This window comes from Neospora caninum, chromosome VIIb (genome assembly GCF_000208865.1).
Source record: "Neospora caninum Liverpool complete genome, chromosome VIIb".
Lineage (NCBI taxonomy): Eukaryota > Apicomplexa > Conoidasida > Eucoccidiorida > Sarcocystidae > Neospora > Neospora caninum.
This window is the reverse complement of record NC_018394.1, coordinates 1251024-1270642: the sequence shown is the minus strand read 5'-3', so window position 1 is coordinate 1270642 and position 19619 is coordinate 1251024. Positions and strand designations below refer to the sequence as shown.

The 19619-nt window shown below is 55.0% G+C and overlaps 4 protein-coding genes across 4 annotated transcripts; 3 read left to right on the top strand and 1 right to left on the bottom strand.

The window, feature by feature from the left end:
- Nucleotides 1–450: 450 nt before the first annotated feature.
- Nucleotides 451–6906, top strand: NCLIV_025480 (putative kelch motif domain-containing protein; the record flags this gene model as incomplete). Its single annotated transcript, XM_003882743.1, has 9 exons — nt 451–880; nt 1502–2127; nt 2637–2780; nt 3208–3500; nt 3840–4089; nt 4767–5007; nt 5441–5550; nt 6112–6300; nt 6775–6906. The coding sequence occupies 9 exons, from the start codon at nt 451–453 to the stop codon at nt 6904–6906; spliced, it is 2415 nt and encodes an 804-aa protein (XP_003882792.1).
- A 963-nt stretch (nt 6907–7869) lies between these two features.
- NCLIV_025470 (conserved hypothetical protein) lies at nt 7870–8851 on the bottom strand (the record flags this gene model as incomplete). Its single annotated transcript, XM_003882742.1, has 2 exons — nt 7870–8193; nt 8507–8851. The coding sequence occupies 2 exons, from the start codon at nt 8849–8851 to the stop codon at nt 7870–7872; spliced, it is 669 nt and encodes a 222-aa protein (XP_003882791.1).
- Nucleotides 8852–11211: 2360 nt separating this feature from the next.
- On the top strand, nt 11212–12948 carry NCLIV_025460 (conserved hypothetical protein; the record flags this gene model as incomplete). The annotated part of the gene is made up of 3 exons (XM_003882741.1): nt 11212–11402; nt 11694–11823; nt 12223–12948. The coding sequence occupies 3 exons, from the start codon at nt 11212–11214 to the stop codon at nt 12946–12948; spliced, it is 1047 nt and encodes a 348-aa protein (XP_003882790.1).
- A 2255-nt stretch (nt 12949–15203) lies between these two features.
- NCLIV_025450 (putative elongation factor Tu) lies at nt 15204–19600 on the top strand (the record flags this gene model as incomplete). The annotated part of the gene is made up of 7 exons (XM_003882740.1): nt 15204–15356; nt 16565–17053; nt 17702–17914; nt 18244–18328; nt 18429–18586; nt 18929–19156; nt 19460–19600. The coding sequence occupies 7 exons, from the start codon at nt 15204–15206 to the stop codon at nt 19598–19600; spliced, it is 1467 nt and encodes a 488-aa protein (XP_003882789.1).
- Nucleotides 19601–19619: the final 19 nt, after the last annotated feature.

The following is a 19619-nucleotide window of genomic DNA, read 5'->3' as shown; positions in this document are numbered from 1 at the left end:
TTCCCTCGGCGCCTCGCCACCACGCGTCGATGCCGCTGTCGTGTGCATGCATTTCCCCTTTGGTCTCGAGTCTGTGGTCCGTCCGACCTTCTGGAGGAGCTGTCCTCTCCGGTTCCGGAAACGAAAGAACTCAGCGCTCTGAAGCTGCCACAGAGTCTCCTGGCTCACCTGTTCTCCACATGTTGCTCTGCGACACCACGCCACAGAAAGGCCTTGCCTCTTTATCCGTGTTCCAATCATGTCGCGATATCATTGAAGTCGAAACCATCCGTCCCCACCCCGTCGTGTTACACCTCTTGTCGCTAACGCTCACTTCCTCGCCTTCTCTGTCTCGCATCCCTTCTCGTCCTCTTCTTCCGCCTTCTCCTCTCCGCCTCTTTCCTCTCCTTCAGCTGCTCCACCTTCAGTGCATTCTCGGGTCTCCTCTGCGTCCTGGTGTCGTTTGCATCCATGAGAAGCGAGGCGGGTTCTCGTTCGTCTGTGCCGTCGCCAGAGTCGTCGGCATCTTGTGCTTCCCTGTCGTCTTTCGAAAAGGAAGTGTCTCCTCTTCCGCCTTCCAATCTCCTGTCGGGGTTTGACCGCGCGAACCCGAAGAACGCCGCTGCAGGCGCGCTTCGCTACCTCGCAGGCAGTGGCCCCGCTGGTGTCTCCGCGGAGAGCGGCGCGGGCCGAGCCGAGCCGACGGCGGTCGGAAGCCTTCCGCGCGGTCTCGGGCGGAAACTTCTCCCTGGCGTCGCCAGCGCGGGGACGACTCTCTCGGGCGGCTCTTCTGTCTCGCACTTTTTCCCAACTTATCCAGAAGCGAGCTACTCTCCGCCTCCAGCGATGAACCCGACAGGCCGCGTCAGCACGTCCGGCGCGGGCTCCGTGCCCCGACGAGGTAAGGCGCGCGGCGAAAAGGGGAGATCGGCGGACCGAGAAGGCGAGGGGAGACACAATGCGGCGAGAGGCAGAGAGAGGGACAGATTCGCCGAACCCACGAGGAGAAAGGCACCGACACAGGCGAGAGAACGCGCGGGCGCGCAGGAGTGCGACGGGAGGGGAAAAACGGGGCAAGGGAGAGATGGTCAAGGAAAGGGAGCGAGGATGAAGGGAGAGAGGCCGAGGGAAAGCGGAAGAGACAGACGACGCAACCCTCTTCCCCGCAACGGCACGCGCTCATACGGCGTGGAGATAAACACAAGACAGAGGAGGAAACGCGTGCGTGGGAGGCCGGTGCTTGGAGAAATGCAGAGAAACACACACGCGCGAGTGTGCCTTGTCCTGCCGTCTGTCCTTCCTTCTCCCTCCTCATGTGTTGTGCTTCTCTCCTCGCGTGCTTCCCGAGTTCTGTGCTCTCTTTCGGTGCCTCTCCGCTCTCTGTCGTGCCGGCCTCCCTCCGCCTGCGCCAGCTTTCCCTCTCTCTCTCTCTTTCGTCTGCGTCTCGATCACCTGGCCTCTCTGCAGCTTCTCTCTGGATTTCTCTCCGAGTCTCAGACTCTGTGCGTGCGCTTCGCCGCAGGGTCCGCAGATGACGCCATCGTGTACAGCGTGCCGACTCCACCTGCGCTTCCTTCGCGCTCGACGTTGGAGCCGGCTCTGGGTGCCGTGGGAGGCGTCACCGCCCCGTTCTCTGCAGCGCCCGAGTTCCTCTACTCGGCAGCGGGCGCTCGCGGCTTGGCCGGCGGCACGGGCGTCTCGTACCTTTCTGGCGGCGAGCGCAGCTTCGCCAACGGACGGGTTACTCGTCCCTCTTTGCCGTTCAGCGAGACGTCCGTCCTCGCAGCTTCGCACCGGCCTGGCCTCGCGAGCGACCCGGAGCCGCTCGCTTCGCACAAGTTCTTGACGCCTCTCGCAGCTCCGCAGAGAGACGCGAACCCGCAGTTCAACGGAGACGGCGTGGACGAGAGCCCGCTGGCGAACGGAGACGAAGACGCGAGCGCCGGCGCCTTCGCGTCGGCGGAGGACTTTGAGACGATGGTCGGCGACCTCCGTCGCACCTTCATCGGCTGGCTGAAGAAGACCGAGAGCGACTTGCGCAAGGAAAAACGTGATCTCCTCCGCGCCAAGAAAGAGTTCGAAGAGGAACGCAAGCAAGCCCGCGAAAGACTCCAACAAGAAAAAAAATTCGAATACGACAAAATCAAGGTGCGCACCGCACAAAGACTCAAGACCCTCCACAACCGAAAACACCCCTCTCTCGCCGCAAATACGTCGACGATAAATGTGCTCCGATCTCTGCGACGTGCACATGGTGTCTACAAACAGTTACATGTGGATCTGCTTCCATGCAAATATCGCTACGTATAGACGCTGATGTACACATATATATGTAATATATATATATATATATATATATATATATATATGGGTCCGTTTCCCTGTGACGAGCTCCACGTGTGGATGCGTATGGAGACGTATGTGAATACGTGTAAACGGAATGCATGCATCGCGATCTCGCAGAGAGAGAGCGGCTTTCATGCATGGCAACGCGAGAGTTTGGCCTTGTCCTTCCGCGGCGACGGTTGAAGGCGAAGGCGCCGTCTCTTTTTTCTCTTTCTCTGTTCACCCTCGTCTCTCTGTTCACCCTCGTGTCTCTGTTCACTCTCGTCTCTCTGTTCCTTCTCTTCTTTCGCTGGTTTCGCGCACTCGCGCAGGAGGAACGGCGCAAGGCGCAAGCGGAAATTGCAACGCAGATCAAACAAATCCAAGTTGAGCGCGAAGACGCGCGGCGCAAGTTGAATGCGGAGAGAGGGAGATTTGAAGAGGAAAAGGAGGTCCACCGTCGAAGGACGCTTCTCGTACGTTTCTCTTTCCCCATTCGTCGATTTTTGCCTTCCCTCTGCTTTGGGTTTTGTGACAGTCTGTCTCGTCTTTTGCGTCGCGCTCTTCTCCCTCGCGGGCCTTCACCCCCAGCAGACCTTTGCACTTGAGAGGGAGGCGACTGTTCGCAAGTGGAAGTCTCTTATAGCCAGGGAAAAACGAATAGGTTCCAAGCACTATCACTTCACTGTATTCGATTCATCTGTCTATCTATATCTATGCATATATATCAGAACTTGTAAGTCTTTCTTTACCGAATCCAAGTTTCTGTCTGTTTTTCAATCTGTATCTCTGTAGGCTGAATGTGAATGGCGGCGATCGATAGAGAGGTGGCCAGGGATGGAGAGAGTGCTTTTGTGCATGGGCGCAATTTGGCAGCCCTGTGTTGTGTCTCTTGTGCCGTAGGAGAAGGAGCGTTTCCGGCAGGAAGCCGAGGCGCTGGACGCAGAGAAGAGACGTATTGTGGACACCAACATCGCGACGGAGACAGTCGTGGATTTGAACGTCGGAGGCGTCATCTTTGAAGCTTCGCGGCACACTTTCGTGCAGCAGCCAGGATCCTTTTTGGAGACGCTGTTGTCGGGGAGACACCACGTTTCTCGCGACAAGCAAGGCCGCATCTTTTTGGATCGCGATTCGGAGCTCTTTCGAATCATTCTCAACTTTTTGCGCAATCCATCGATGCCTCCGCAGCCGAGGTACAGGGCAACGACAAACGAGAAAGACGATCCACACACTTCGAGGGAAACAGGGAGAGAGGGGGGAAGACGGTTTTTTCGGACGAAGCGCCTCTTCGCAGGAGAGACTCCCTAGGGCGTTCTTCAGAGACTTTCTGCGCTTCGGGGATGGCGGATCGTTTTCCACCCTCCCGTGCGTGGGCTTTCTTTCTTCGGGTTACTCTTTTTTTCACAACTTTTCTGCGGGGGACCACGGGCTCCGCATACACGTTGGGGCTCGTTTTCTCCCTGTCCCTTTCCTGTCCCCTTTGCCTTTCTGTGGACGTCGCGGCTGCGTCTTTTTCGCTTTTCCCTCTGCAGAGACTCTGCGGAGAGCGACGCGATCACGCAGGAGGCAGAGTTTCTGGGCATTCGCTTCTTCCCCTTTCCACTTGTTTTCGCGGTTGGGGGTCACAACGGCGTGGAGCATCTTCGCTCCCTGGAAGTGCTCGACATTGGTCAGCAGTGCTGGCGACCGTGCAAGGCGATGCAAACCGAGCGGGCGTATTTTGGAAACAGCGTTTTCCAAAATCGCCTCTTTGTCTACGGCGGCCAGAACCTCGACTACAAGGTGAGGCTCAGGGGTTTCTCTCTTTCGCTGGGCTCCAAGTCTCGGCCCGCGCGAGTCCGCACAGCGCTACCAGAACTGGATCGAGTCACGCTCTCACACACATTTAAACTGGAAACCGGGCGTCCATCTGGAGGGAAATCTTTCCCGAGAAGCGAGGAGAGTCACAGGGAGGAGACACCCCTGCCCTGTCAAAAGCGAGGATCGAAACGATCGCGGGAAAACAGCCTCGCCAGTCTGGGACGCGCGGGACGGTCGGCAAACCCGAACAGGCGGAGCTCCAGCGGTCCGCGTGCTCTCTCGTTTGGCCCTTTCTCTGCTCCGCGCTCGTCGCTTCGCGCTGGCTGCTTGCCTGTTTCCCCCTCTTTTCTCGCGCGCGGTGTAGTAGACCGTTCTTCCCTCCTTTCTGTCGAATTTGCGACTCTCGACTGGAAGGCGTCGGGGGGTCCCGTCGTTAAGTACTGCACGACGCGAGGCACGGCGTGTGTGCCTATGTTTTTTTCGCTGCTTCCTCGTCCCTTTATCTCTTCTCCATCTCTTTTTTTGCGTCGCCTCCTCTCTTTTTTCTCTGTCCCGCCCTTCTTTTCCCTCTTCTCCCTTCTCTGCGCGCGCGTCCGTGCCGCTTCTGTTTCCCTTGTTTTGCTGCAAAGACGTTCTTTTCTTTGGTGTCTTTTTTTCAGGCGCTGTGCGAGACCGAAGTTTTCGACTGCCTCAGAGACGTGTGGACGACCGCGGCGCCGCTGAACATTCCGCGGAGAAACACGTGCGGGACGTTCATGAACAATCGGCACTTTGCGATCGGCGGCTTCGACGGCTCGGATATCCTCTCGAGCGTCGAGTGCTACGACCCGCGAATGAAAAACTGGATGGAGGTTGCCGCCCTCTCCACGCCCCGCTCCAGCGCAATGTGCTGCGTGCAAGGTGAGGCGAGCTTCTGGAGCTCGCGACCCCGAGGCGCCAAGCACGTGGTTCTCTGTTCGAATTCCCCGAGGCAGGCACAGTCAACGAAGGACGAGAGGAGCATCGATATGCGATGCAGTGTATGCAGTGTCCGCGGGGACAAACTGCAGGGGGTCGCACTCTGCATCTCTCTGTCCTGGAGCTCGAGGAAACGTGTAGAGGGAGAAAGAGCGGGAGAGTAAACAACACAGGGAGGGGAGAGAAACAGACACAGAAGGACACACAGAGGAACTGAACGGTGGCGACGCGGATTCAAACATCGATGAACGTACCGCTAAGTCGAAAGGCCAGATGGCAAAAAGAGGCATGGATACATGTCCAGAAGATAGGTCTCATCCACTTTTTCGCGTCCTGTGCGTTTTTTGGTGCGACTGCTTATCGGGAATTGTTGCAGAGGACCATCTGTACGTTCTCGGAGGCACCAACGGCGAGCGCCTGCGCACTGTGGAGGTGTACGACCATCGCATGAACAAGTGGGAAGTTCTTCCCTCCGAAATGATCGAGGTAAAAACGCTAAAGATACAAAGCAGGGTCTGGAACACACACGCCTAGCATATCTACTTATCCATTTATAGACCTTATACATATAGGTGCACATATATGTGCACATGCAGATATGTATAGACATATATGTATATATGTATAAATATGTGTATCTGTATATGTTATGTATATGTATATTTGATGCTTCTCCTGTGTCGTCGACGATGCGTGGGTCTTCCAAGAGTGTAGAAGCGATGACAATGCATGAAGTAACATAACGAACACCTGTAGATATGCGTTTGTATCGACTTGTAGGTGTGAATTTACATAAATATATATATATATATATATATATGTGTACATAGGCAAGGAGGAGTATAAACTGCGATTATCCCGCTGCATGTGCATTCATTCTTTCGGATGGTGCGTCTAAGCGATGAAGATGCGAAGATATATATTCGTTCTCACGTGCATATACATATCTATCTATGAGTGTGTACATCCACTTGCGTAACTATCGAGAAGCAAAGGATTGTAGGATGGAAGAGATGCTTTCGGAGATGTCTGTTTTCTCCTGTTTAGGTTCGAAGCGCGGGAAGTGCGGCATGCAGTTTGGGTCACATTGTCGTTATGGGCGGTATCGATAACACCAACGTAGTGCACAACTCGGTCGAAGTGCTCGATCCCCAGACGCAAAGATGGTCTTTCCTGGCCAACATGGAAACGCCGCGCATGGACTGCGCCGCCGTTGTTGTCTCCGACTCCATTTTGGTAAGGAACGTGGGGAAATCGTGCATGCACAGAGGTGCGTGGAACCTCGAGGCGCTGTCGAAAAGGCGATCGTGTCACCAGGCTGAGACCGACAACTCACCTCCCTCCTCTCGTTTCACGATCCTTTTCATTCCGTGGAAGAAAGAACGAATCCCTGTGCATTCATAGTTGCATACCGCTCTTCCATACAAGCATATATATATATATATATATATATATGCATGTATGTATCTGTACACGGATGGCGGCATGCAGGTGGACGCCACTGTCTTGGACATCTAACTAAATATGTGAAAAGGGCGGTATATATAGTTGTGCATGCATACGGCTACCTATATAGGCACTCCTGTGCCTCTACATATATATATATATATATATATATATATATATATATGTAAATGTGTAAATGCTTGTGCGTATCTCGATGGAAATTCCGGAATCGGATATGTTGCGTGTCTTTCTTTCCGTCTGCAGGTGACTGGAGGCCAGAGTGAGGACGTGCTTTCGAGCACGGCCTTCCTTCGCCAAGAAGTGAATGAATGGCAAGAGGGTCCACCGATGATCTCTCCGCGCTACGGCCACGGGATGCTCTTGGCAAATCTGTGAAGTGGAGATAGTGGAAAGGGAGGAGCCCGCGGAGAGCGCGAGAGGCCCTCTGGAGATGCTGTCTTGGCCAGCCGAGTCAAAGGAGACCAGGTGTCTCCCTATAGCCTGGACCACGTAGCGAGGCGTCGTCGCCCCGCTGACGACGACGCCTCGCTACGTGGGTCCATGCGTGAGTGCATTTAACATAGATCAAGCGTCGTGGATACGCTTCGTGTGGATATCTGTCTGCAGGGATAGATTTGCGTGCGCATGGGCCGGGACTGTACACATGTGCATGTGGAGATGTGGGCGCTGGAAAGCGCTGTTTGTGTCAGCCACGGGTTTCTCGCAAGAGGCAGGGAATCCCATTCTTGCAGAAACGTGACCAAGTGAAAACAAGGAAGGCTTTTTCGTTTCCGGCTTCCCCGCTTCTTCCAGGCCCGAAATCGTCACCACATCAGAATCTTGGAACGCACACCACGGATATGCCTATTTCGGAACAGCCAAAAATAGTTCTGTAGAGGAGAACAGCTGTTTACAAGCGTCTGCTCACGTGCACAAGCAAATACTTCCGTCACGGCATGTGGCTCCACTAGCGACCGTCCACGGCTCCACCACCACTTCTACAGAACTCATTTCTCGGCAAAAGAATGCGCTGACGAATCTGCCGTGCCTGCTTTGGCGATAATCCCACCCATGTTTATCTCTATAGTTGTAGATTTGTATGTGCAGGGGTGCCTGCATGGACACGGAAAGTCGCGACAGACGGAAGTTTCTGGGGTGTGCTCCGAGGTCGGAGAGTGAAGCCACCAAAAGGAGACAGCGGGAGATTTCGCCCTATCGTCGCATGTCGCTTCTCCAGTCTCTCGCTGCTTTCCAGTGTGAAAGGGACCCAATTCCTGTCCTCAACTTTGTTTTTTCTTGCCGTTTCCCATCTGGTCGTTCGCCCGTCTCTCAGCGGCCTCGCCGCTTGGTTCTGCGGGTTTACTTGCTTTTCTTTCCCTTCTTCGCCTCGGGCTTTTTCTTTGCGTCTTTCGCGTCTTTGCCTCGCGGAGTTCCCGGGTTCTTCCCTCGGACCCCGCCAGCAGGCGCAGGAGGCGGGGGCGAACGAGGCACAGGAGGCGCTTGAGATGTCAGGAGGAGATAGACGAGAGCGTCCCGGCAAACGCACTGATCCTGGAGGCTTTTCTCAGGGTCCAGGCGCGCGCCTCTGTGCACGAGAATCATGCCGTCTTCTTCGACACCTAACCGGGTCTTGATGAGGCGCATCAACACTTGCACGCGATCCGCAGAGAACACCTCAAATCCCTGAAAACGCCACCCACGCGTAGCCTCGTGTCTACGTTTAGATATTTATATAAGCATGCATACGGTTTCCAGTGACGAGGCCATGACGTGGGTATATTAAAGATCGAGAGACGCCGGGCGGCTCTCTCACGGAGGAGGTAAACAAGAATACAAGGATATCTTTCGACCCAGATCGATGCGTCCTCAAATATCTAAATATTGAGTGATGTGGCAGCAGTTTTTGAGTGAAGAGAGTAGCTTCCGCAAATACCTCTACAAGTGTGCGTGTACGACGCCGAGAGAGGAATAGGTACAGTGAGCTCCGACAACTCACGTAGGTGTCTCCGGTTTCCGCCAGAATGACAAAGAGCCTTGTGGGCATGCTGTAGGTTGCGCTGCTGATGTACAGCTTTGTCTCTGGCTGAATCGCGTAGTCCTCGAGTCTCTTTTTCACGTCGAAAACCACTCCGTCGCTGGTCAGCGCCACATTGGGAGGCAGTCGGTCCGAGAGTCCCTTCGGGGCTGTCGACGGCCCTCTATCCGGAAAAGAAAGAAGCCCGATTTCCGCGAGGTGACGGAGAAGCATGCTGAATGTCCAATCGTCTCGGGCCTCGACAAACTGTCCCTGTTCCTCGGCCGCTCCCACGCCGCCAGCTGGATTGACGATACACAGCCGCATTTTTCAGAGACTCCCGGCCTTCTCTCGACTTTCAATCTCCCACAGGTTCCTCCACGTCGCCGACTTCGCGGAACCTGTCGAAGCTCGGGGTTCCCTCTTCTTTTTCTTTTTCTTCTTCTTCTTTCCGTTCTCCTTTCTTTTCCGACTTCTATACTCGTCTCTCTGTCGTCTTTCCCGGTTCTTCTCGGTCCTCCTTGGCGTTCACGGGGTTCTCTGTCCCCGCGCGCCTCCCAGGCTAAAGGCCACGGCTGCCACTGGGTCTTTCGAGTTCAGCCTTTTCGTCCCGGAGTTCGCGGGGAAACGCGTGAGGGGGAAAACCACGACTCGCTTTTCGGAGGCACGCCACCAAAAGCAGTTCTGGTGCAAGGAACCGCATTCCACGCTCTCAAAATTTGCGAGACCGCCCCGCATGCACCACAGGCTTTTCGTTGCTCGCGTCCCCGGGGCCAACACAAAACGACATTTGTCAATCGAGGAGTGACACACGCGGCGCCACGACCTCTGCTGTCGAGAAAAGGAAAATTCTGCGTTCTTCGTGGGTTGGCGAGGTGGAAAGTTTTCCCGGCACGATTGGAACAGCGTTGCCTTCAAGAGAGTCATGCTCGACTTTGGTACGCGTCTGAAAAAGCTGCACTTGTGCAGCCACGTTTATACGTTTCACACGAGATTGCTGCCGTTTCTTTGAAGCCCGCATAAATACATGTTTGCCCCCACGGATCCCAGCCGATCTACGCGCTTCGAGTAGGTCTTTGCCGGCGTCTCGGGGTTCATTTCTCGGTACCGAATTTGTAGAAAGGTCCGAACCAATCGGAGAAGAAACGATAGGCACCTGCGGAGCGGTCTTCCTTCGCTGGCTGCTCATCACAAGACTCAGCCGCCTGTCGATGCTTCTTCGAACTCTTCTCCGAGCAAGCGGAGTCGTGGCACGTGTGAGGAGCCCCAAATTTTTCCGTCTCTCTCGGAACAGGATCGAACTATCCAAATAGATATACGTAAACGTGCGAATACATGTACAGGTGCGTTCGCATGTATATGCGTGTTCGTTTCTGCAGAACGCCTTTTGGTTGTGAAGGCGTGCCGGGGCGGGGGCGGGGGGGGTGTCTTGAGAGAGTCCCCACTTTCGACTTTCTTCTCTGCCGATTTCTCTGGAGTTCCTCAGGTCCTTTTCCCTCCTGTACGCGCACAAAAGAGACGTGAGACGTCATGCGGGAGACCGAAAGAAAACAGCTTTGGAGTTTCGTCCCGCTTCACTACAGCCCGTCCCACTAGCATTCGCATGGCCAACTCCACGAGGGCGTTCCGCGCCGCGGGGCCCCGCACTAGGGCTCGGATTTGCGGCGTTTGCAGTGAAAGAATGCATTTATTGGCTTTCTCTCTTCACTCCTAAACACGAGTACATAGTGCACATGAGGTTAGAGTTTCGTATACGCCGACCACTGAGGGTTAGATGGTAAATTCTCTAACATGAGCTGTGTGGTGAGGCAACCGATGAGACAGCGGCGCCTCCGCGCTACTCGAACCATCCACACGGGAGTGCTTACACGGCGGCAAAAAAATTCCATTTGCAGCTGCCTAGGCGCCAGTATGTGTGCTTCGGTGTGCGCGTGTCTATTTCCCTACTTTTATTAGACTCTGTTTCCTTTGGCTGTATTTCGGTGCTCAGGGGGTGCTCCTCCGGAGGACTTTTGAGTGAATAACGTCCTTGTCGCGGCAAGCGGGACTCTTCCGACTTTGCGCAGCACGGCAAATCGAACGTCGATTTTCCGGATATCCGCGACGACGCAAACAGTGGTGCCGCGTGCAGATTGAAGAGTGGAATGGAGGATGAAGTGGAAGAGACCAGTTTTGCCCCAGAGAGACGATGTAAGTCTCGTTGGTCGGGTTATCGGGAGCAACTTCCCGTGGAATGGACTGTATCCAAGGGTCTCGCAGTGTCTTTCCCCGGGCTGAAACAGGCCTGCTGAGCGTCGGAAACGACCCGAAAGCCTCAGAGCCCAGTGCGCTTGCCACCCTCTTTCTTTGTTTTTGCCTTCTCAGGACTCGAAGCGCGAGTTCAGCAACGCGCTCGTCTAGTCCGCCACTGGATGTGTGCGCGGGAGGACGCCGCGGCGGGACTATTTGGCCAGCGGGGGGCCCTTGGCACTTTCCTCCCCATTCCTTTTCAGGAAAACGTTCCGCTGGGGTCGCCGTTCTTGCACGGAACGTCCGTCCACCTGGATCGCCGTGTCCCGGCCTGCCTCCTCCCTTGAACCTATGAACGAAAAGGTCACGGAGGGAGTAGGGCGTTTTGTCGCGCGTTGCCGTGTGGCGCTCACTTCCCCCGAAAGACGCGTTTTCTGGTTCTTTCCGCTCTCTCTTCAATGCCGCCCTCGGCCGGACGGTGTCGGCAGTTGCTCCGTCAGTGCTGGACGCAGGAACTGAGAAGGAGAGAGCGAATAGAGCCGCTCTCGCATGCGGCACGACACCAAGCCAAAAAGGACCCGAAATTGCTCACTCCTTCGCTGACCAGGCATATGCAGCTTCGCGACCTTCCTACAGGCTTCACCTCCAGGTGTGCAGCACACACGTCCACTCTATTGAAAACTCCTTGTTTCTCCACAAACATATATATAAATATATATATATATATACATGTGAGGCTGTCATGTTTGGTGTCATGGCGCTGTCTCTACAGAGCCTGTGGAGTCCACTCATGCTGTCCTGGTTTCGAGGCTCGTTCACTTTTACGTCCATGCGGAGATGAACGTCCTTTTGCTTTGTGATGCTGGCAAAGCGCCGACTTTCTGGCGTGACTGCCGGGACGGCCTGATGCGCGACGCATGCAGTTCTTTCGCCTTTTCAGGTTCGTCCAGGACAAGCGCCGCATGAAAGTCTCTTCCGCCTCCGACGTTGACGTTGCGGAGTTCTCTCTTCCTCCCACTGCCCATGCCCGGAAAGATCCCCGCGAGCAACTCACTCCTCTCGACCTTCTGGTACACTGAAAGCATTGCCCAGCTTGTTGGTATATTTCTCTCTTCTTCGTCTGGGTCTTCTTGTCTTCCTGTGCGTCTTCGTGTGGATTTCTCTCCTTCCGCCTCGGCTTAGTTGTGCGCAGGCGTCTTCTGAGATCAGCGGAACGCGAGAAAAGTCTGAAGTAATGCAGAACTGTATATACCCTGCCTCTTCGATGCGGAGATGCGAGACACGCACGTGAATCCGTGAGGCTGTTGTACGCAGCCTGTCAACCGCATCAGAAGAAATGCGTGTGCGCGTTTGCGAAGCCATCAGCGCCTTTTCGTTAATCCAGTCTGCGTGTTGCCTCTCGATTTCGCCCTCGGCTGCTGTCTCCACTTTCGCACCGTTCTCGCGTCCTCTCTGCCTCCTGCTCACAGGCCATTCATACGTCGCCAAGTGTGACGGCCAGAGCACGCGATACGGCGGTCGCTTCACTTCTGTCTCGCCCAAGGTCGCCCCGTCCGCGGTTTCCCTCAGCGCCTTCATACTCCCCAGGAAGTGCGGCGTCCAGCGTTTCAGTTGGTGGATTAACGGGCGCGATCGAGGTGGGACGAGCGGGCCGTCGGGGACCGCTGTCTCTCCCTGCACACTCGGCAAAGACAAGCAGAGCAGACGAAGGAGCGAATAGGGACAGAGCGGGAGAAGGCAACGATCCTGAAAGCCGAAACACCGATCTCGGCAGCAAAAGGGTGGCAAGCAACGTACACCCGTCTCCTCGTCTTGCAGACACACACGACTTGTATGTGGAGCTATCACGAATTGCTTCGCAGACGGGATTTACTCTTGACGCGCAAAAGGCACTCGCACTGGTTCCAAGAAAGCGATCACCTGCAGCGGATTCCTATCGGGCGTTGCTTCCTCCGGAAATTCCCGCATCCGCCGCTGGCTCCAGGAGGCCTAGGAGCGATACACTCACGCTGCGCCGCGTTCTCCCTGCGGCAGAGAGACACAAACAAAGAAGCGGTTGCAGAATAGCTGGGGGAGGCTGGGGATGGAGAGACGACCGAGAAGCGGTTAAGGACGCGTTTAGGAACCACGTGACAGTGGAGCGTTCCAGCAGTGCCTCTCCTTTCGCCTTCTCAGTTGTGCCTGAAGAAGAATGAGGGTTCCGCCAAGGCCCCACGCATTTGCTGTGTACCCGATAGGCCCCCGCGTTAGAATCACACGCGTATTGCGACTTCCTACGAAACCGGAAGGCGGGAAAACCCCACAAACCGCACGATCAAACACAGCGAGTACTTTTCCACTTTTCAACATTCTCCAACCTACGAGTGAGATCTCCTGCCGGGAGAGCCGTCGGGGCGAACTCAAGAGGAGTATGGATCTAACCGCTTTCTCAGGGTGCTCATTGTTGATCTTGTGCCTGTCGCGACGCAGGGTGTTTGTCCCGAGGCCGTAGTGTTGTTAACACTTCCAGCACTTCCCCTCGTTGAAGAGCTGTTTGGTTTTTTGACGGTTCTTCGTTGAAAAGAGCTTGCGCCCCGTTTGATTAATGATGTGCGCAACAAAGCTCATCAGCCGGTGACATGAGAATACATCGCGGCAAGTGAAGGGACTTTCGTACATCGTGTTCCTGTGAACAGAAACGGAAATGCAAACCATTTCGGAAGTGGGGGACTCGACCGTTCCTAGGTGGACTCACTACGATGGGGGAGTCGACGGAACACGATTCTGGCCAACATTGAATCTGGCTCTGTGAAACCCTTCCCCGCAGCGACATCTCCCCCAGTACGTACTTGGCAATTTACTCAGGGAGGAGATGATATAAAGGGAAGTATCGGACAGAGAGATGGCGGTGACATGGAGAGACAGGAGATATCTAGATGGGAGGTCAGACAGATTGCTAGGTGGAGAGATAGATCGATAGCTGCATGTGTTAACGAGATCTCTGGATAGATGGATGTATAGATACATGCTAATGCTCATGCAAGCAAGTGGCATAGCTGAAGTCTCGTACGGCGGCATGTGTGTCACAGATTGGCTCATCTTTTCTAGAAGCCCCCAGGCGTACATGTCGAAGATATTGAAGCTTCCAAGGGATGTGGATGTTTTCGCTACACACTGCAGCTGCGGTCCCGTTCAGATGCAGGTCGGAGTCCCTCTGAGTCGGAGAGCTCATGACTCATGTAGCATGAACCTGCCAGGGTGATGCCGGGGAGGCCTCCAAAAAACCACTCGACAAAATGATTACGGGCTGCGTTCCCGTTGTTCATGCAGGGGTGTGATGGCCCCAGATCGCACCGAGCTAGCGCTCCACAACCTGTTTTTGGGGCGGCCTCGGCGAACCGATCTCGAGCCATGATCAATCGATCTTTTCGCGCGAGCTCGTGCGGACTGCTAGCTCGTGTCGCTGTGCAACTGCGTACCGCGCTCCGCCATCCCATATCGATGATTCGGTGTTTAGGGGCGAGCTATCCCGGTTGCTGCTTTCACTTCTTATCATTTTCCACATTTCCAATTCTCGACGTCGCCTGGTCTCCACGCCTTCGCCGTCCACCACTCGTCCGCCTACGTTGCCTTCGCGTACGTTCGCGGTCCCGTCCACCTGCCCTCCTGCGGCTCTTGCTCCTCCTCTCCTCCCTTTGCGTTTCTGCGGCTTGCAGAAATGCGGCTCCCCCCCTCGTCTCGCGTGCTGGAAGAGCAGGCGACCTTCGCCTACCCCTTCCATGCACCACCAAGCACTTTGCCTGGGCCACCACGGGTGGCCCTCAAAGTGAAAACCAGACCTCTCGGAGGACGCCTTTCTCCGCCTCCTCCGCGAGGTCCTACCCCGCCCGATGCCTCCTCAAAGCTCTTACAGAGCATTGCGGAGGTTCGGATGAGGCTTCGGCGCAAAGACGAGCCGAGGCCTAGCCAGTTCCTCGTCCTCGGGAGGGTGATCCTCCCACCTGTTGTTCCTGCCTGTGCCTGAGAGCCAGGCTTGTGTTTGTGGTTTTGTTTCGTGGGAAAAGAGTCCTATGTTTCCGTGCCATGGGAATGTTGTGTGTGACCGTGTGTGTGTGGTCCCAAACTACGCATGATTGGTAAACTTTATGGCGTGCGTTCGCCGCTTAAAATCTTACGCGGACCTCACCACTAGTTTGATGACTCACTACATGGCGCCAGGGGATGATAGCGTCCCGCTGGCAGCGGTATCCTGGCTGATGTAGACTGACTCAACCCACGATCGATCTGGTCAACTATCCAGGAGCCGCTACCACGAGCGGGCGGTCGCAGTTATGTCCGATTTGCTGGCGACGCTGAAACGCACAGAACTCCACCACGTAACTCACCTTGTCGAACACACGAGTAGTGACGATGCCGCCCGTCAGCGCTTTTCGACTACACGGCCGCAGTAGGTTCTGGACACGCACGGAAAATGAACACAGCCTTGCAGGTGATGCGGAAGGTGTTCTTTGTACTTCAAGGTCTCGGTGACCGTACAGTGGAGGGATCGTCTCGCTACCGTGCACGCTGGCGAATCACTTGCTTGTGCGAGGGTTTGCAGCTGAGGCATTTGAGGGCTCTGATTGTAAGGATAATCTGTCGATGTTTCTCTAGGCTTTCGATCGGCTATACATTTGCTGATGACAGAGACTCTTGTCACCAGACCACGCCATTATTACCGTGTTCACTGTACTTGTTTTCTGGGCATTTCTTTTCTCGTTATTTCTTCTTCTCTCGGGAGCTCTTCACAGAAAAAGCTAGTGCTTCTTTCCCTGACACAACACGAATCTCTTGGTCTCACTGGCGTGTTGCCGAGCTCGAGATTAGTCTTCATGCTGTCTACTCTCTCGCGCGGCAAACAGTGAAAACGGCCGGTCCAGAGAGTTCTCAGTTGGCCATCGTTTTGTACTTGGTTTTTTGGGAACAACTGTACACAGGAAAATCTCTAGATCCACGGAAGTGCATTTATTCTCTTCAGTGGAAATGTGGTGAAGTGAACATCGTCCCTTTTCATTGTCCGGTTGGCTCTCTGCTGCGTTTCGCCGGCGACGAGCAGAGATTTGCCGCAAGGCGACTGGCGGGTCAGCTCCCCCGCGGTGCTGTCTGTTGAAAGAAAGTCCCCTCCAGAGCGCATGCATGAGAAGCCGGCCACGCGCTTTGTAAAGATGTGCCCCGCCCTCTTTTTTCCTTTGTAGAGACGCTGCACGCATTTCTGGCTTGAAGTGTTGTCTTCGCCACTCCCTAGAAACGGAGCAGTGGTTTTCTGCGTCGGTTCTTTTGCAAAGAAGACAACATCTGGGCAAAGGTGTGTAAAAGAGCCCCTGCGGTGCGCTCTGTCCCCCCTTTTCTCTCGTACCCGACAGGCTCCTGCCTCTCTCTCCGTTCGTCGAACTCTCCTCACTGTCCTTCCCTGTTTGGTGTCTTTCGTTTTTTCTGGTTCGCGTCTTCGTCCCGATGGCGGCAAATATTGTCTTGCGGCTCCACCCCGCGGTCTCTGCGCCCCACACAGTGGCAGCCGGTTCAGCCGCGCCTTTCCGCCGCGCGAGTGCCGCCGTGCCGTTCTGTCCTTCGAGAGGAGACTTCTCGGCTTCCTCCAGCTGCGGCCTTCCTTCGCGTTTCGTGTCTCCCTCACTGTCTCCCCGCTTTAATGATCCAACAGCCCGTTCACGCTTCTCCGCCCGTCTCGCTGTCGCAGAGAGAAAAGGCCTCACGGCACCTTCCGAGGGCCGCCCCAGCCGGCGTTTTGCGTCTCTCCTTTCGTCTTCTCCGTCTTCCGGTTCTCCTTTCCTTCAGGCGTCCTCCCCGCAAGCTCTGCAATCTCACGCCTCTGCAGCCGTCTCCACCTGCCTCTCTCGCGCCTGTGCGTCTGCTGGCGCCTGCTCTGCGCTCCTCGAGGCCCAGAGAGGCTTCGCCGTCGGCGTCTTCCAGCGCACGAAACCGCATCTGAACATCGGGACGATCGGCCACGTGGACCATGGCAAGACGACGCTGACTGCAGCCATCACAAAAGTCCTCGCCGACTTGGGCCAGGCAGACTTCAAATCGTACGCAGAGATCGACAAGAGCCCGGAGGAACAGAAGCGCGGAATCACCATTAACGCCACCCATGTCGAGTACGAAACGGGGAAGCGGCACTACGGACACGTGGACTGCCCGGGACATGCCGACTACGTGAAGAACATGATTACTGGCGCCGCCCAGATGGATGGAGCCATCCTCGTCGTCTCGGCCTACGATGGACCGATGCCTCAAACCCGAGAACACATTCTCCTCTCCAAACAGGTATACGAGAGAAAGCGAGAGTGTGCACGGAGGGGGGGGGGGAATGCGTCCATGCCGACGGCGTCTTTCAAATGGGGACATGTGAAGAACGCGCGCGTGCGTCTGTTCACGGATATAACCGGGCGACACGGCATGCAGCGGAGCGTCTCCGCCCCTGGAAAAAGCAGCTAGAGCAAGGGGAAACAGACCGGAGCTCGTCGACACACAAACAGACAGATACACACATGCAAGCGGGTATGCATCTATACACGAATAAAACCCTCACCCTTGGGTGCATCCGTGCACGCGTCTGTAGATATGTGTAGATGCCTCTGGCGAAGTCCCTTCTGCTTTCTTGTCGCGCAACTGTGTCCCATTTGGGCTCTTGTTGCGTTTCGACGCCGCCGTCGCCTTTGTCCAGGAGCCAAGTGGAGATCGCGAAGCCCGAACAGAGCCCCTCGAGAACTTTCAGAGGCGGGGGTGCCATGTGCATGCACACGCATTGATACATACATACATATATGTATATATATATATATGTATATCTATATAGATATGTATATGTATCTCTATATGCTGATACAATACAGTTGCGTCGATGTGCGTTTGGAAATGCCTTTTCCGCGCTTCCTACGTCTGTCCGTTGCCTGGGGCTGTGCGGCGTTTCAGGTCGGCGTTCCGCGTCTGGTTGTCTATTTGAACAAAATGGATATGGTTGAGGATCAAGAGCTCGTCGAACTCGTTGAGATGGAAGTCCGGGAACTTCTCTCTTTCTACGACTTCCCTGGCGACGACACGCCCTTTGTCAAAGGCTCGGCGTTGAAGGCACTTAATGGAGACACTGGAGAGTACGGCATCCAAACCATCAAAGACCTTATGCAGGTAAAAAATTTCTTTTCCCACAGACCGCCTCCTCTCCATCGGCGCATGTGTCCACCCAGCTCTCTAGCGACTCATCTAGCTACAAATATATATATATATATATATATATATATATATATATATATCACTATATACATTTATATGCATATATACGTAGCATTACACGCTTCGGTCTTGAGGCTGCGCCAAAGGCTGGGACCGAGACGAAGAGTGTGTCTCTTTCGGTAGCTCCATACAGATGGGATGGGTGTAGGGATTGGTTTCTGTCCCTTTCACTCTGCGTCTCTGACTTGTGTTTTTCGTTTTCTCCTTTGTTGACTGCGCATCAGGCGTGCGACGACTTTATTCCTGAGCCGGAGCGAAAAGCGGATCTGCCTCTCGTCATTCCTGTCGAGAGCGTTTTGTCTATTCCGGGTAAGCGCTTGCGGCGTGTTTTTCTTTTTGCGTCATTTTCTCTGTTTCTTCTGTCCACCTCTTACGATGGCGTCCCGCTTCTTTCGCTGTCTTCGTCCAGGGAAGGGGACGGTTGCGACCGGCCGCGTCGAGCAAGGGACGGCGAAGATGAACGAGGCAGTTGAGATTGTTGGCGGGCGAGAGAAGCCGCTGAAGGCGCAAATTGCTGCTCTCGAGATGTTTAGAAAGACGCTAGACGACGCACAAGCAGGCGATCAGGTATGGAAGTGAACGAGGCCTCCACGGTTCCCCTGTGTCTCTTCCTTTGTGTCTCTTCATTCCTGCACGTCTCACGCAGACGGCTGGCCTCTGGCTGTGGCGCGGGGGCGATTGCCTCGCAGCTGCTAATGAATGCTATCCTTTTCTCTCCCGTTTCCCTTTTAAAGGCAGCGACGCGTTAAATTCGCTGTCTGTATTTCTCTTTTTGCCTGGGACACGCCGTCGAATATATTTTGGCCGCTGCGAGCTGTCCATCTTCTGCAAAACAGAAAACGTTGCAATGTGAGCACTGCGGCGACGCCTTCTCCGCTTTGCGAGTGTGTCCTTCGGTTCCGCTTTCAGGTCGGCTGCCTTCTGAAAGGCATAAAACGGGACGAGGTGAAACGAGGCATGGTGCTCGGAGCGCCGGGCTACCTCAAAACCTTCAAGAAGTTCGAGGCCGACTTGTACGTTCTGAAAGAGGAAGAAGGAGGAAGAAAGAAACCGTTCTTCTCCCATTATCGGCCGCAAGCCTTCATCCGAACCGGCGACATGGCCTGCACAATTACCCTCCCAGAAACCACAGAAATGGTAGGGCCCGCTTCTCTCCACTCGCGATTCTGTAACTCGTTCTTCCTTCCTTCGTCTCTTTCCTTCATCTGTCTCGTCCTTTTTCCGTCGCCCCTCGCGCATGTGCGTCCGTTTCTAGCGCTTCATGCGTTCCCCTCTATACGTCCAGGCACAACGTGTCTGTGCACGTACATGCATGCATCTGTACAGAAAAGCGTGCACATGCACGCGCAGGTGTGGAGGTATGTGCGTGTTTCTGTGTTGGACCTCAGTGTTGCTTTTCATCTGCGTGACGCTGTTGTCGCCCGTTCCTCTTCTTTTCAGGCTATGCCGGGGGACCGCGTCACATGCACGGTTGAGCTGCTGCATCCAATTGCCCTCCACGAAGGCCTGCGCTTTGCTCTGCGCGAGGGCGGCAGAACTGTCGCTTCGGGAATCGTGACCAAGCCTGTGCAGGAGAAGTAAAACACGGCGAGCGCCGAAG